The 18,641-nt window shown below is 34.1% G+C and overlaps 1 protein-coding gene across 2 annotated transcripts in view; it reads left to right on the top strand.

Annotated features, from left to right (window-relative positions):
- Nucleotides 1-14,917, top strand: part of KLHL1 (kelch like family member 1) — a 258,932-nt gene extending 244,015 nt beyond the window's left edge. For both annotated transcript variants that reach the window (XM_086481989.1, XM_086481988.1), the window contains 3 exons: nucleotides 8,164-8,376; nucleotides 12,265-12,436; nucleotides 14,858-14,917. In XM_086481989.1, the coding sequence (XP_086338115.1) occupies nucleotides 8,164-8,376; nucleotides 12,265-12,436; nucleotides 14,858-14,917 (445 nt within the window). The remainder of the gene's footprint in view (nucleotides 1-8,163; nucleotides 8,377-12,264; nucleotides 12,437-14,857) is intronic.
- Nucleotides 14,918-18,641: the final 3,724 nt, after the last annotated feature.

Here is an 18,641-nt window from a genome sequence, read left to right as displayed (position 1 = left end):
TTATTTATTATCAGTTGGTAATGTCAGATTTTGTCTGTTGCTTGACTGTAGCAGATACAGTTTAGAATGGCTTCTGCATTCTATTAATTCTACTTAAGCATTCATACAAATAGAGCATACCAATGATTTATTTAAAAAATACATATGTATATACATATTTATTTTTTTGTCCTTTCACGCACATGTACATTGATTTGCTACATTTTCAATTGCATTTTTTAGGTGGAGAGGCTTTAATAACATCTAGCTTTATTTAAAAAAAATGGGTTTTATTTGTGTACACTCAGTTACCTTCATTAATTTCCACCAGTTTTGAAATTGTTGGATTCATTTAATAATGGATTTCCATAAATTGGATTACTGTCTTAGCAGTACTTTTCCGGTTACTCTCTTTTTCATTTTGAATGGGAAACACAGAAAACCGGCCTATGGAGATGTTGGCATGTGTGCAGGGGAATGTTTTGTTTTCAGGCCATTTAATGAGGCAAAGCTGGAATGAAACTTCTGCTATTTAGATCAATGTTGTTCCTGTGGTAAAAGAAGTTGCTTTACTTTAATATGTCCTTTATGACTATTACACATTATTGCAAATGAACATCAGAAAATTTAGCTTGCTGAACCTTCATTTTAAAGAAAATAGCAAAATTTAATCCAAATTAATGCATGCATAAGAAAGGTTCTCAAAATTATCTTGTAGTTAGTCACTCACAGGAATATGTTTGCTGTGTACTGACCTCAGGGAGGCATAGGTTAAAAATTCCACAAAGTCCTTAATAACAGTACAGTGTTTGGCAAAGAGAATTAGCAATGTATTACACCCATATAACCGCCTACAAAACTTGATTGCGTGGTTGATTACAACCTGCTCAAGGAGTGCTGCTTTTTTGCCTTTCATGCATCATATAGTAAACTGTCTGTGACATTTTCTCTTAGAAGAATCATTAAAGCTTATTACTAATTCAGTGCCCTGGTCTGATCTTTTGTCCTTTTGCACACAAATTCATATTTCCTATGTGGGGGTGCCATGTAGCTCAGCAAATGTACAATTCCATTCAATATGCATCATATTGTCTCTTTCTCAGGTAAGATTTAACTTTGTATTTTACATCCAGCCTGAAAAATTGGAGTGTCTGCACAGGCTTACTTCTTTTTATGTGGCTAGGCTGGCCTTAAAAAGGGCTAGAACAGATACAAGTTAAGTATATACATGAGATTTAGAAAAGGAAAATGAAAAATCAGGAAACTTGACAGTAAACACAATATTTTTGCTACAGTCCAAGGCAGACATGTATGTGGCTACGACGTATTTCTCTTTAGAAACTAAGTGATTGTTAGGAAACATAGCTAATGGTGTTTCAGAGTGGGAACTTGATGAGCCTGTTTTCTGTTGATATGCTGTGGTCAGCTTCCTAGATGCTTAGACCACATCTCTATTTTGCATGTTTACTGCACATTCACGTCTTTTAGTGTGTAAGCCCCATCACGCACTTCTCTGCATCCATCCCCACACAAACAAGATTTTTGGACTAGCTGACTGCTGACTGGTATACAGCTAGCATGACTGTTGTTTGCTGTAAGGTCTGCTATTCAGCTTTTGTAATAAGAAACATTTTGTGTTTACTACATAGTTCTTTTTTTTCTATAAATCTTGTAATGAACAACAAAATCTTCACAGAAAATGAACATAACATAGCATGGTATGCATTAATTCGGACATGTAAGGGTATGTCAAACCAAGCAGACATGATGAGTTAACTTACTCAGTCCTAGGACAGGAAAAGCAATAGGGTCACTCCATCTAATCTGAGACCTTAAATGTAACATATGTGCCAGTCTAGACAGTGGGAAGCAGTGTGGATAATTCCTAGAAAGATTCACAGTCAGTTTTTAATTGTGCAGCTTCCACAATTAAGCACAGACTTTTAAAAAGCATTCAGCAATCTCTTATCTCTCATGGTCAAAACTACATCACACATTCTGGATTATTCTGAAAGTCTGGCTTTTAATTATTATCTTTAGTGGGAGATGAAGTATGAGAATCCCAGCTTGCCTCAAAGAGTACTTAGTGCCTATATGCTAGGACCTCAAGGAAGCTCTTGCTTAGTGCAGTCAGGGAAGTCTAGAGATACTACCCTGGCCAAACGTAGGCATTTACTTGAATTACTTACACATATGTATACACACATGTATTCGTGTGTGTGTATATACATAATTTCTTACTTCCACATATGTGTAAATCTGGAAGGATACTGAAACATCTGAATCTTACTGAAACTAGCGGAAGCTTAAATATCTAATTTGATACTCAACTAAATATCTTTATGGGCAACAGCCCTTACTGTAGCTATCAAATATCTACTATACTCAGGAGAACAGAATACTATGCTATCTTCACTGTCAACTGATATTTCTATTTTTCTAATTTGAAACTTGATTAACTTCTTTATAACTAATATTGGGGTAAAATGCAATGTCTTCTGACTTGGTAGACCAATTTCAACTCAATCTTTCATTATTGTTTGAATTCATTGAGTTGAGAAGGATTTGTTCATTGTGAAGGTCACAGGCTAAGTAATCTAAGACTTTTTCAAGTCATCCATATAATTGCAATGCACTGATAATTTTCATACTTCAGTAAAAACTAGGGAACTGGCTCAATATTATTAAATAAATGAAGTATTAATATGCTGTAATTGTGATTTTTAAAGCTGAAGTAACACTTCAAAATTTCATGCCAAGTAACAAGATAAGAAAGTATGACTGAAACAATTGTATTTCCCATCAGAGCAGTTTTTCCATGGCTTGTTTTGCTTGAGGCTTTCTTTGCTCTTGTGCCTTATTGATGATTCAGTTATTCTTTTACTAATCCATTTGAACTAAGAAAAATACTATACTTGGCAGACATAGTTATAGGCATGTAAAGAGAGAAAATATGTTTCATACTGCATGCTTTCTGCCCACAGTATTCTCACTGACTACAAAGACTTTTAAATCAATATTTTATGAATGTCATGGATATTTTGCTGTCAAAACAAACCATGCTTTCACATGTCCGTTTGCATAACAGACCTTACATTATCTATCCAACTAGAGAGTACAATAAAATTTGATTTAGGATGATATCAATTGCTTACTAGGTATTTTATAAATGTAACTAATTTTATAAAACCCTTTTGCGATGGGAAGAATGACAAACATATTGCAAAGAATAACAAGTTATCAGCCTTAGAATTTTTTTGTACAAACTTCTTAAATTTAGTCTCTGTTCTTACTATATTTTGCTCTAAATGTACTTGAACAAATAGATAAATCTATACCTTAGTCTAAATCCTGTAGAAGTTATTTCGGATTATTTTATGATAGTTTTGACACTGCTGATGTTTTATAAATGTGCTGTTTATCAACTGCTCCTTTTGATCAAACTCTTTTCTCAGAAACACAATTATTATGCCTCCTGCTATGGGAAAAAGAGGACACATATTAAAAATATTCTTCCTTAACTGTAGAAACTACAAACAGGTGCATATATTTTTTATTATTTTAGTCAAAGTCATGCAATAAATTGATGCAGAGACAGAACAAAAAGGAACAGCTGTATGGGGTAAAATTATTCAACTCACAAAGAAGACAAATATTATAAGTACATTAGCTCAGTGTAGCACAAAGTAACTCTGTGAATTCAATAACAGTTTCTTATTTAATGACAGATTCACTGTTTGTTTTTAATAAATAAGAGAGCAAATAAAGGGCTCTAAGCTCATGCTGTAGTAAATTATTAATTTACAAGGCTATTTTACCTTAACTATCTTATAGCCTGATAGAGTTAGGAACATTTTTCGCTGGTGGAATCTGCATTCGGTCACTGGTCTTGCAGAGATAATATAGCCCATATAACTTGATCAGAACTAAATTTACTTGAAAAAAGTTCTTTCTGTTAGGAAACTATACTTTCTAGTATAGGAATCAGAACATTGCTGTAATGATATTCTCCATGCAAAGGGTATATTTCTCTCAGTATTTTCTATCTGTAATTGCTATCTCTTTAATGGCAGCCACTTACTCTATGACTTTTTTTTTCTTCACTTTTTTTTTCTTCACTTTTTTTTTGTGGTCAAACTGTATGTATTTTTCATTTACTCCACTACTGCATTATTACATCAAGTACATGAAATAGCATTCCAAATTTACACACAGAAATAATATTTCATCAATGCTTTCGATCATTCTTTCAACTTTTGTCAGTGAACTACTTTTCATTGGCATAACCAAGGCAGCATGGATAGACATCTTTCCTCTCCTACAGTCTGATTCCACCTAGTTCAGGTACAGATTGAGCAATACAGATGTCTGGCACTGATGAAAACTATTACCTTCCCCTCACTTCTACCAGGCAGTTATCCTTTGTGCCAGAGTAATTCTCTGTTGCTTTTTCAGGCACACTGCAAGGGCAGAAAAGGGTACAAAGGGGCCTAAGCAAAAGACTGGATATGATCTTTGATATTCACAGTGAAAGAATTTTGAAAGGCAAAATCTCATTAAGAAGTGCAGCACAGGCGTGATTCAACTGTTTTCACAAGCCATACTACCTCATATCAAAGGCAATCAGGTCTTTTGAGGTTGGCTTGTCAAACTGAATCTAAAAATTGCTTTTCTGATTAGTTCTCAAAGGTTGGTAATGATAGCACTGGGATAAATGCTTTTGATCCAGCTGGTCATGTTTCTCCCTATGTCTCCTACTTCGAAACCCCTACTGCATTTTCTAGCCGTTTTATGCATATACATATACATATACATATACACAAATGTTTAGGAATCCCTATCCATCTTAATACAAAAAGAAGTGACCAAGCCCTGAAAAGACAAATTTCCAGCTCAGAGGAGACTGAGTTTGGTCTAAATTCATATCTACGCACAGTGCCTGAATGAGCTGAAATATAGACCATTAGGGAATAGATAACTTCTCCACAGGCAAAACTTTCACTGTGACCAGTGGAGATAAAGTTACTCAGTACTGGATGCTTTCTTTTCCTTGTCAATAATCCTTTCTAAATAGTGATAATTATAATAGAAATCCCAACAGTTTTAATGGGATACACAGTGAGGTGCAATTCAGTTAACAGAATATTCCCAACTAAAAATGAATGAAGATATGACTATAATGTGGAAGTGTTTGTGATTATTTTTCAAGCTTTCTTTTTAATCATGCAATGTTGAAAATAGAAGTCTTACAGTACTGTAGGTACTCAAAAGCTATTAAGAGATATGACATCTATAAGAAGTCTACAGACACCAGTAATCTGGGAGAAACAGAAAAAAATCAAGTTATACATTTAATGCTAGTTGGAGTAGTATGAAAGGTAAGGTAACATTACTAAGATAATATTGTAAATTAACAATGTGAATTTAACAAACCAATAAAAGACTGCAGTCTTTGTGACTATGGATTAGGAAACATGACTGAAGAGTGGAAGAAATTCCTGACTGAGGTGTTCAGGCTCAGACAGAACCAGAGCTTTGAAACAGTTACTTGATTTCCAACTTTTATTTGTCTGAACTAGACCGTTGTAAAATAAAATATTATTGTTAGTCTTATGAGGTATTCTTTGTCGAGATTCAAACACAATCAAACTCTAAAATGATAGATCCAAAATCTGATTTTGGAAATTAATTTTGTTTTGTTCCAAATAGCATAGAGTATTTTAATAAAACTTGGTGTTCCCAATCAGTGGCTGAAACTTTTGTCAGTTACTTCTGAACAGCATTTCCTGTCTCTTTACCAGTAACTCAGGAATGCCTTTAGCTATACTTTACTAGCTGGCTTAATTGAAATACAGGAATGCAAAAGTGTGCTTTACTTCCAGTGTGGAAATATGGGCTTATAGATTTGTTTCGGTTGAAAGACAAAGGAGTAGATGAGAACTTTTCATGCCAGAAGAAATAAACAAGGCGGTGGGTATTTAGACTAGGTGAACACGTGTTTATTCACACTGAACTCTGCAGAAGTGTTGGTACTTTGCATTTTTTAAAATTGTGTGAAGTGTTTAGGTGTCCAAATATTTACTTAGAAATCTATTTGGAAATCTCAGATTTGTTAACCATACTCTTCATTTTTAAGGATCAATTCACTTATCGACATGTAATTTTTTACTGGCATTAGAGTTGCCTCAGGATAGCCTACTTGATCTCCAGCAATCATATATGTTTCTCCTGTGTAGTCTTTGTCATATCTGCCAGCCTGCAGGGAATGTACCATACCCTAGATGTCACAAATAACATGTGATCACTGTCTATGGGCAGCTGAACCAAGTCCCATCTTTGAAAGTAAAGATGACATCCTTGCAGACACCTACAAGTAAATGCTTATATTTACATTTATATTAATGTAAATATAGTTGGATCACATGTTTAAATTCTCTGCTGAAGAAAAAATTATGGTTGTGGCTGGTGAACTAAATTGTTCTTTAGGCTCGGCTGACTACTCTGACCATAACAGTCATCTAGTCACTGTAGACTCCCACAGATTAACACTTACATGTAGGTGTCTTAATCTCAAATTGGATCCCACCTGTAGATATCTGATAATCATATAGAAAGATAAATGTCTTAGGACTGGATCCATGGAAATAGTTGCAAAAAAGTGTATTTGCTTTAACTTTTATCATAGAGGAGTAAGGAATCTCCTGGCTAATTTAGTCAGAGCACAAGTATGTCTCTCAGGCAGTACCAAAACATTCTGTGGCTTCAGTGACACATTTAGTGGTAGTACAGTACTTCCTTATTCATCAGCATCCATGCCAATAAAACGTAATGGTAAATGCACGTTTAAGTAGCTCTGAATTCATGGAGCGCTTAGGATGGTAAAAGCTTCCAAATGAATAATTGCTTCACACAGACAGCTTTTGCATCCTAAATTGCGCAGTGGTTGGACTTTAAAATAGCCTGCATTTCTATTAGTTAATCTCCAGGCACTGTAGAAAAGGTAACAGACTGCAAAAGGATTCATGTAAGAAATGAATGCAGCATGGTAATAGTGGGAAAGAATAATCAGGACGATTTCCTTCTGGGAACTATTACAAAGGAGGGAAGGAAACAAGTTTCTTGCCTGCAGACAGTTACAAACACAACATATTTTTTGTTAAACCACACTTTTACCATTTCAAATTTAAAAAAATTTCAGAAGTTTTCCATGACTTCCCTCAATACTTATCAATACTCATAATAAATTCTGATGAAGAAAATCAACAGACAGTGCCTGGAGGTAACATTTTCTTACTTTCTGAGTAGACATGTTGATGTTAGTGTGGGCAAGGCTTTTCTTCGGTATAACCAAGATCCTTGAAACCGAGGTAGTACTTTTTAAAAATCCATGTTTAAAAACAGATATATGCGATATTCTTTTCTGCAAAGCACTGCATATTTGATCTCTACTATACTGTAAGTGTAAAATTAATTCTGGACATCAGCAACCCAGTGATAGTTTTATGTATGGAAAATAGATGAAAGACTGACTACAGTTTTTAATTTGGTTTGTACTTCAGCATACAGAGATTATGCAGTACTTTTTTCTCTCTTTTTTTTTTTTTTTCAGGAATGGAGAATTAGAAGCTTGTGAATCTATTCAGTATTAAAGTATTATACAAGATAGAACATTAAAATACAGGACAGCAGTTGTCAGACCAATTCCTACTACTTTGATGCACAATAGAAACACAGAGAAACTATAATAAATGGATTGCATATTTCTTGTTTGTCTTGATTACCAATTATAAGTTAGCACTTTCACTTCCACCTCACAGATGATGAGCAATTAGGCAGCAACCTGCTTACATGATTTATAAATCTACAGAGACAAATCTGTATGTTACTTATGGCACTCTTGGCAGTGCACTCTGTAATCTAAGAATGAAAATATCCATTACCAGAAAGAAAATATCTTCCTTTCTGTTCAGGTGGCAAAGCACGAAGTAGTATGTGAATTTGGTAATAATAGTAAAATCATCTGTGTTTGCTGACCGTATGAAATTTGCATGATTTTGAGAGATTATAATTTTTCTTTTTCCTGTTTGCTGATGTCAGGTAAAAAACCAGATGCTCCTTGATTTTGTTTCTACAGTTCTCAGCTCTTGTTTTATTAACAATTTTTGTTTGTGTGGACTTTCTTAGGTTATATTCAGTTGGAGGTCGGGATGGAAGTTCATGTTTGAGTTCAATGGAATATTATGATCCTCACACAAATAAATGGAATATGTGTGCTCCTATGTGTAAGAGAAGAGGAGGTGTAGGAGTGGCTACATGTGATGGCTTTCTTTATGCAGTTGGAGGCCATGATGCTCCTGCTTCTAACCATTGTTCAAGACTGCTGGACTATGTAGAAAGGTATCCAATTATACCTACATTTTTTAAATACAGAATAATGTCCAGTAGCATTATTTTCTTAGCTAAGTGATGGTAAAATTAAACAGATGCTTTTACTCCAAGAAATGCCAAATCATTATTTACTTGAAAAAATCCATAGTGTTTTATAGAAGATAATTTCTTTGAAGGTTGTTTTCTTTCCCCTTTTTTTCACAGTACTATTATATATTACCATGGACACAAAAATACGCTTTTCACATCTCAAAGAAATCTTTGTTTTTAAGGCACAACATTATGCATCGCAGTCATAAACTAAAGTTTGCAGAGATAAAAATTCAACCTTGAAATAATTTTATTACACCAAATTGTGTTTAGAAGTATTTTGTAACTCTAAAAATGTAGCTGAGCAAAGAAGAAGTATAGAACTGCTGAAGTGATGGATATTTTAAGTACATGACATTGCTTCCTTTAACAATACTGCCGCTTCCTGGTGTGTTGATATAAGCCTTATACATTATACTTACAGTATTTTACAAGTAGATATTCTGCAAATTTAAGAATATATAATAGGGCAATAGGGCACAGTAGAATTATTATAGCATTCAATTTACAGGTACTCTTCAAATGTTTCAAGAAGGTTTGACTTTTTCTGTTTCTGTATGCTTTAAAATAGAATAAGGAAGACACACTCTCCGAATATGTACATGTTGCAAAGGTTAAAGTAGATATGTATGAATAGTTGGTTTATCTTAACATACAAGTAAAGATAGGTGCTGGGAGAGATTTATTTATTTATTTATTTTCTGAAGGGCTTAAAATTTAATTAAATGTCAGTGATTTCTTCTGCTGAATCTGGCTTGGCATTTACCAGTTACTCAATACGTAATCCAAAAATTATAAGTTAAAATTTACTCCTTATGTTATCCATATGACTTTGCTCAGTCTTAGACTCATTCCCATCTCTACTGCATGTAGGCTGATGTAATTGTAAAGGATTTCCTATGGATTCATAAAAATCATAGAATCATAGAGTTATTCAGGTTGGAAAAGACCTTTGAGATCATCAAGTCCAGCCATCAATGCTACTCTACCAAGTACACCCCTAAACCATATCTCCAAGTACCACATCTAAATGACCTTTAAACATATTAGGGGATCGTGACTCAACCACCTCCCTGGGCAGCCTATTCCAATGTCTGACAACACTTTCAGCAAAATAATTTTTCCTAATGTCTAGCCTAGATCTACCCTGGTGCAGCTTGAGTCCATTCCTATTGTTCTATCATTAATATATAAGAGACCAGCACCTACCTCTCTGAAACGTCCTCTCAGGTAGTTGTAGAGACCAATAAGGTCTCCTCTCAGCCTCCTTTTCTTAAGATTAAATAGCTCCAGTTGCCTCAGCTGCTCTTCATAAGACTTATTCTCTAGGCCTTTCACCATCTTTATTGCCCTTCTCTGCACTCTCTCCAGCAACTTGATTTCAAGCATTCTAAAATAAAATAAAATAATAGTTATATATGTCTGGTCTTCACAAACTGGGAAAATATAATGTTGTATTCCTTTTTAAAGATAAAATAACTATTTCTTTTTTAAGAAATATAAAATTTTGGAGATATTTGGCAGATTTTATAAATTGGCTTTCTTTACAGATATTACTCAAAACTTGACAGCTATTAAAAGCATAAGAAAGTGATCTATAGTTTTCCCCCTTCATCTCACCTTAATTTCAAATTGATTTCTTCCCACATTCAGGAACATTCATTGTAACCCTCCTCACCCTAGGGCATACCTAGTTACTATAAAAATGAAGTGTACAGTTGTTTTTAGCAGAAGAAAACATATAAGAAATCTAAGGTATTTTCCTGGCAATTACAAAAAAACAGTTCTCGTGCAGTTCTCTTTTGTTGACAGAATTGAATTATAAGAACTCTGTTTAGCCTTGCATATCTGTTTATTAAAAAAAAAAAAAAAAGAAAGTCCAAAGGTCTCACTTGTGTTTACTTTCCTTGCTTTTGCACCTCCTCACCTTAGCCCTTGTAATTCAAGAGTAGTATATCAAAGTCTATTAAAATTTATTACCTTTAGGCAGGTGAAGATACAATGCACGCTGGTAGAGGCATACAACATGTTGTTGAAAAAATCATACAGTCTTTGAAAAAAACCATTTAAAATTAATTTTTTTTTTTGCTTGTCACATATACATTTCCCTTCCACATATTCAAGCATTGTTTTAAAGTATTTTCCTCTCAAGTTAAAAGACATTTATCATATATCTAGATATTTAACTCCAAATAATAAGAAATAAAATGAACAACATAATCGATTTGATGGTATTTTAGACATAAAACTTGAACACAAATTTTTAACACCTTATTTTTTGAGAAGTCCTCATAAAGCCAGAAGGATAAGCAGCCAGTAAATAAGTAGAATTTTTCCCCAAAATGTATTAAGCTGTCAAGAACAATTCAATCAAGGTTAAAGACTTTTTCATTGTGCCATTTGAAGGTCATATTTATGAACGAAAAGGCAGTTACAAAAAAAGCACTATAACATTGCTGTTGCAGTATTTCTATTCAAAAAGTTAAAAATTTTCCATTGTTCACATATAATGTGGGAGTTCAAACAATATTCCTACTAGTTGCTCATTGAAAATATGAATGACTGAAACAGTTATAGGTTCTCTTAATTTATCTTTTGTAGCAAAAGCCTAGAATTTTCCTTTTTGTGTATACAACTTTTTGTAGATTATCAACTTCTAGTTAATTAAATTTAGACTACAAGCAAATATGTTGAAAGAACTTGACTGCCTCCCAAACAGATGAACTTATAACAAATACTGTCTCTTAAAGGTGTAGGAGAAAGTAGTGTGATGTCTAATTTTATATAACAACATAGTAGTCAGAAGACTTGTAAATAAATAAGATTTTTGGCCATTATAGAGTTCCTTTCTAACTATTTTATAGAAATTATCATGCCCAAAGTGTCATCTACCTTACACTGAAGCAAATTACTAAAGTTAGTCACTTATTATCATGTGATTCTGCTACATAGTAGAGATGCTTAAGGACAGATTAAATTAATTCTGTCATATTGTGGTACAGTATTCTGGTTTAGTAATATTTGTCACCTAAAAATGAGGTATCTATATTAACCTAATACTCTAGATATCCTTAGTAACAAACTGAAAGGCATTATCAAAAAGTGATTAGTTTCTGTTTTACAGATGTCTAAAATAGATATAATGGAGTGGCTTCTGGAATTAACTAATTCTTACATTGTAAATGAAGATCTAAATTAATGGCTTAGGCTAAATGATTAATTTTTAAATGACTCTCATTATACAAAAGGAATTTTGCCCTCAGTTTTAAAAATTCTGTGTTCATTTGTCTTCACTATTCTCCTCACTTGAGGAAATATCAGGAGGAGAATCTAACTCTAATGCAGTTAAGGATATCCCATGAATTCTTAGGGAGGTTTTCTCGCTGTGAACATTGTATGGTATAATTTTAGAAATTAAAATATAGGATAATGTAATTTTAGAAAGAATATTTTTAATATGCTACAAGAAATATCCTATTTAAAATATACACCAAAAAAATATACATACATCCAGATATTGCTCTTACATCTTTCTCAAATCTCTTTTTTACACCTTACCCCACAAAGACCTTAATTCATTCTAAAATGTTAGCTGAGAAAATGTTCCTAATCAACATTTGGAGGTTTGAATGGGAACACAACATATCTGTATGTTTTCTTTTTGCTGTTAGGAAAAATATCTTTGGATACGATGCTAAAGGATTTTTTTTTTTTTTCTAGAAAAAAAGGACTATATTCAAGTGAAGATCAGCATGAATTGACACGTAACTTCTCCCCGGGCATTCAATTTCCTTACTCTTTCCTCAGGTATGATCCAAAAACAGATACATGGACAATGGTGGCTCCACTGAATATGCCTCGAGATGCTGTTGGTGTCTGTCTTCTTGGTGACAAATTATACGCAGTAGGTGGCTATGACGGTCAAACATACCTGAACACTATGGAAGCATATGACCCTCAAACTAATGAATGGACACAGGTAATCACAAAGTCTTTACTTTTTCCATCTGTAACATATTTTGATAGTTATACATACAACCACTACTTTTCTGGAAAGAAAAAAAAAAAAAAAGATATCTGAGGATGCCATAACTGTAAAATTAGTTCTAGTGTTTTGTCAAATATTATGTCAGGAGTTTCCCCTGAAGACAGAAAAGAGAGAATCACTTCCTAAGAAACTGGAAAAAGACAGAATAAGCAGTCATTAGAGCTACCATCTTGTTACCTTTCAGATAAAATTCTTGTTCTGATCAATTTCTATAGCAAATTAATTGTTTTATCTTTCTTTATGAAGAAGAAATGTCATAAACAGTATCAAAATGGATTTCAAATTTTAGTTGGTAACTAGCATGTCCTGAAGATCCTTCATATGAAAATTTGTTTGGTTTATGTAAAAAACCAAATTTTCCTTTCCTCTTCAATTCCATTTTCTTCTGTTTGATGGATATTTTGAAATGTTGAACTGCTTATATGTTCCTGATGTTGAACCATATAACAATTAATATGTATAATAGAAACAAGGGTATAATGCAAGAAGCTGGGGACTAGTGATTTGGTTATAGAAGGAATGTATTTTATTATGTCATGGTAGTGCTTGGAAATATCTAGATTCATTGCAAAGACTTAAAAAGAAACAAAGGCTTATTTCAACACTTTCTGTTATTAATTCTGTTTTAAGACTTTCTGAAAAAGTAGTTTGTTCCACCAGTGTGGCTGTTTACATCTGGATCAACCACCCTAAGTTCTCTTTAAAGTTAGCGAAGAAAAGTACATACTTCAAAAGCATAATCTTATCCTAAAAATAAGCATTTACAATAGAGCAGGTGTATTATACTCAAAAATGTCTATTCTTTTTACGATTGTAAAGGGGGACATGTTGTCAAGCTTAAGTGCGGACATACATGGTGTGAAGTTAATCATAGAATCATAGAATGGTTTGGGTTGGAAGGGACCTTTAAAGATCGTCTAGTTCCAACCCTTTGCCATGGTCAAGGACACCTTCCACTAGACCAGGTTGCTCAAAGCCCCATCCAACCTGGCCTTGACACTGCGAGGGAGGGGCATCCACAACTTCTCTGGGTAACCTCTTGCAGTGCCTCGCCACCCTCACAGTAAAGAATTTCTTCCTATTATGTAATCTAAATCTACCCTCTTTCAGTTTGAAACATCAGCCCTCATCCTATCCCTACACTCCCTGATGAAGAGTCCCTCCCCATCTTTCTTATAGGCACCCTTGAATTACTGGAAGGCTGCTATAAAGTCTCCCCAGAATCTTCTCTTCTCCAGGCGGAACAACCCCAACTCTCTCAGCCTGTCCTCATAGGAGAGGTGCTCCTGGTCCCTGATCATCTTTGTGGCCCTCCTCTGGACCCGTTCAAGCAGGTCCATGTCTTTCTTGTGTTGGGACCCCAGAGCAGGCACCAGTACTGCAGGTGTAGTCTCCTGTAAGCAGAGTAGTGGGGCAGAATCACCTCCCTCTACCTGCTGCCCACGCTTCTCTTGATGCAGCCCAGGATGCAATTGACTTTCTGGGTTGCGAGCACACATTGCTGGCTCATATTCAGTTATTCATCTCCCAGCACCCCCAAGTCCTTTTCTGCAGGGCTGCTCTAGATCCACTTATCACCTAGCCTGGCAGTCATTGCCCAGCCTGAATGCAGAAGCCCATCTTTTTTATCTGCTATTAACTAAATGACAAGAGAGCATTTTTATGACATTCTGTAGGAAATGAGAAATCAGTTTGGAAATACTCTTTTCCCAAATCCACCAGTCCACATAAAAATCATGAATAACCACATTTGGACAGATAGTTAGGAAACATATAACACCTCTACTTTGATATATATAGTACCATTAATTACGGTGTATCATCATTACTATTATTATTACACACCGTATGAGCAGACTTTACTGTGTTAATTTCAGCAAGATCCAGTCTCCTGAATTGTTTCATGTTGAGTAGTGTCTAAAGATGCCAAATTTGTTCTAAAGGACACTTGAACCTATTTAGGAATACCGGAATCATACAATTTTAGTATTGGTAGCCTTGACCTTGCCTCATGGACTAAAGTGGAAGTATCAACTGCAGTTTACAGATTATAGAAACCTCTTGCATATCAACAGTTCACAAAATTGGTCACAACTCTAAAATCACTTCTTTTTTCTGTTCCCATACTTCAGTTGAAAGATGTCAGATGTAGGTAGGTAACTTTAAAACTACAATAGCAGGATATTGTGGGTTGTATTTATACAATTATATATATGCAGTTTATACTGCCATTAGTTTTAACTGTTTTAGAATAGTGGCAAAGCACTTTGGCAATGTCTTGTATGTCTTGCTCCTTTTCAGTTAATTTGTATCTTCTTTTTTTTTTTTTTTTTTTTTTTTTTTTTTCTGCAGATGGCTTCCCTAAATATTGGAAGAGCTGGTGCCTGTGTTGTAGTCATCAAACATCCATGACTTTATCAGCACTGCTTAGGATTTTACTGACTGTGAAATGATTATTTTTCTATCAGACAACAAGACTGATAACTTCATGGTTTACACAGCGAATACCTTGTTGATGACAAACTTGAAGAAGTTTGGAAGTGAGAAAGATGAAGTATTTATGCCCCATAAAATCATCAAAACTGTTCACAGTCAGTGAACAAGAAAAAAAATCAGTCTGTTGTAGGCGTAAATATGTGAATGTGAAATAGTAAGTTCAGGTACTGTTCCCACAAATGCATCCTGAAGAGCTGGATGCTCAAGAGACAGCTCTACACAAGGAGCAGGAGGGAATAAGAGAACAGTTTTCATGGCTGCAAGAGTTTTAACTGCAGAAACATTAAAGTACATTCAATAACTTTTAAATTGTGTTTTTTAAAAAAGAAAAGTAGATAGTAATAATTTTTTTTCTGTTGAGGTCTTGTCTCCAAATGGGTTATGGCCTTCTCATTTAAACAGGCAGTTTAGTTCTTACTGAAGGGAAAAGGTAGAAAAGTCTGGATATTCAAGTTTCATTCATAATGACTGAGCTGTTGCTCTACAGTAGGAAGAAAAACAAAACTAAAAGTGAACCTCCAAGATGACTTTTTTTTGTTACTTCAGATTGTACCTCCTTGCCAGTGTTAACACATCTATTGAAGGAGAAGTCTCTGTGTTTAATCTAATTACACACAAAGCAATCCTTTGGCTACACTGGGCCTTTGTTGCAAATATGGGAGTGAAAAGAACATTTTCCTAATTCTTTCTTAATCTTATATTCAAATTAAGCATGTGGGTTCTGATCGCATTGTTTAATGCATCTTCTGCATGTTGGAAGCTTGTGAAAAGCTGGGATTGATACTGTTCCTTCAGTGCATCATGTAAAAATGAACCATGAGCAGAACAGTCTATACAGCCTCTTCTAACATTTTAAGAGGGATAAAAATACTATATTTTATTTCTTTCTGATGCTCGTACATACACGACTTTGCCTGATTAGAGCTGTTAATTTATGACTTTCCACTTATGACTGAGAATAACTGCAAATAGAGAATTCAGAATAAATGCAAGTGGAACAAGGAAAATTAGACTATTTATCTAATAAAGTTCATATAGCAAATACAGTAGTGTCATTTGTGCTTCCCTTTAGAGTTGATCATTTCTGGCAGTAACGATACTTTGAGCTTTTGCCTTGGCAGCAGGTTTGATGCTGATGCATTGTATCTGCTCAGATGAATTAGTTAGAATCCTAAGGCCACTAATGGAATATGAAATTCTGCTATTCAGGGAGGCACAGGCTCTGGGAACAGGACTGCCAAGTATACCTCTTCTTTAAAGCCTTGCTGATCCTGTAGGAAACACTTAATGGTTCAAAAGCAAAAACCTCACAGTCCTCTAACTCTAACAATTTTAAGAAGGAGTTATGGTTGTAGTTAAAAGAGTGTTCCTAGTGGAAACCTTTGAAACTGTTTGAGATGAAAAAACATACAGCCTCCTACTTGGGACATTTAATTTGAAGATGTGTCTTTCCTTCTAACAGCATCAGCATGCATGGAGGTCTTTGTTTCCTGACACAAATAGAACTTCTGTTCTGAAGCCTAAGTATACGCATTTAAATCTTTTAAATGCTTCTCTGTCTTAATTAGAAATCAGCTGCAAAATCTTCGCTATTAATTTTCCACAGTTAGTTGGCGCTTTTTTTTTGTTGCAATTAGTCTTCCACAGACAAGCATGCACATATTTCCCCAACTATAACAACTTTTTGAATAAAAGATGTTACCTCTCTACAAATTTTGCTTCACATAAACACAAGCTTCTGAGACCAAACGAAGAAGATTATAGAAATGTAATTGCAATTAAATATAGACATTAGCATTCAGGTCTCCTACACAGATACCTAATGAACTTAGAAATTGAATTTTAATTCTGTTCCCAGAACTTCCTTTTGATTAAGTTATATTCATACACAACAGAAATATGATTACTCTACCTATATACTAACTTTCAAAAAAGGATTACTTCTATTAACTGCAATCCATGGCAGATTTGTTTTCTGTGCCTTGATCATTTTTATCCACAATTTATCCTCAAATCTGTTTTTTATTCTCAATTTCCTGTACACGTTTTCAATTTACCTTTGTTTATCCAAAAACAGTATTCTCATGTTAATTTTTTCAGCCTGCACCTCTTAGGCTGAAAGAATAAAATTATGAATTTGTTTTATTTAGATTATGTAAAATCTAGGCACAATAAAAGCCTAATTTGGCTTTCAGATTCTTTATATATACCTACATCAATATCTTCTGGAGTTTCTTCTAAGCAGAATTTAGGGAGAATTTTTTGAATAAATTTTTAGTTTTTCTTACCATTGTTTTTACTCTGCTCTTACTAACAATAATAGTTTTACCTTTGATTTCAAAGGGAATGGGTCTAAATTGAAATGATACGTCATTTTAATCTTGGTTTCTGTGATCCATTAAGATCCCTTCTTTATGTATAAGAGTTAAAATCGCTTCTGATAAACTGAGTTGTGCTAAACAGTATTACATTTACAGGAAAAGTAGCTGTCTCTTCAAAAGCCAGATTATCTCATGATTGTTAATCTAGCACGGTACATTTTCTTTCAAATAATCCTTTTCATTTCACAGTATGAAAATCACAGTGGAATCAGATCTGCAACAAATATTAATTTCAGTGAAATCAGCAACTAAATTCCTCAAAATGCTGCTTGTAAATTTTGTAGTATAATATTCTAAGTATGTTCTAAAATATTAGCATTTTCTCTGTCTTTCAGATTCTTTGTTATTCATTGTAGCATGCTTTTTTTCTAGACTGTCAACCAGTTTTACTAGAAAGTCCTTGTTTCATGTTAGCCTGTATTTATACATGGGAGTTATACCTATTTTTTTCATATTGTTGCCTATCCTTATATAGGATACAACTTTGATATTAACCAAACATAAGCAAAAGTAATTAAATTAAGTTCCTCTGGGGTAATTAAAATTAAGGTCCTCTAGGACTACTGAGAAGCCTTGCGTTTCTCTGTTCTATGTGTCAAAAAATTATTTTCTTTTGTTTTTATTGTTTATCAGAGATTTTATTAGTCATCTTCTTGCTGCTACTGGTTTTGAGACAGGAGAAAGGTTAAGGACATGAGTGCTAGAAAAGCTATTTTTAAATGAATGAGTCCACACAGATTTTTATATCAAGATGGTGAAAACAATACTGGCAGGTAGTGGTCATTCTTGTGCCTGAGGATTTATATTCAAAAGCTTGTATGGACACAAAGAAATAAAGTCTATGCACTTTCTTCAGCTTCCCTACCCAACTCCGTTAAAATCCATTGGGGTATTATAGATCAGTGACAGCCAATTGTGATGAAGAATTTTCTCTTCTCTTTTTCCTTTCATTGATTATTTCTCTAGTGAGGATTAAACATTTGCTGATCAATAAAAATAAAAAAAAATAAAAGGAAAAAGACGATCATTATTTTTGAAGTGCTTATAGAAGCAATACCTAATAGACAAAATAAGTGAGTTCCCCAGACGAGGCAATAAACTCATCGGTGTTATAGGTGTGGCAGTGCTGCTAATGTTTAATACAATTATTAAAGAAATCATAGAAGAAATTACATTTCTGCAGGGTTTTGGTTGTTTAAGCAAACAAAATCAAGAAAAATACCATACCATTATATCTCTGTACCATGGGTTACTGTGAC

The sequence above is a fragment of the Leptosomus discolor genome, chromosome 1 (genome assembly GCF_034619465.1).
Source record: "Leptosomus discolor isolate bLepDis1 chromosome 1, bLepDis1.hap2, whole genome shotgun sequence".
Taxonomy (NCBI): domain Eukaryota; kingdom Metazoa; phylum Chordata; class Aves; order Leptosomiformes; family Leptosomidae; genus Leptosomus; species Leptosomus discolor.
The sequence above is the reverse complement of the archived record's forward strand: the minus strand, read 5'-3'. Positions and strand labels throughout refer to the sequence as shown.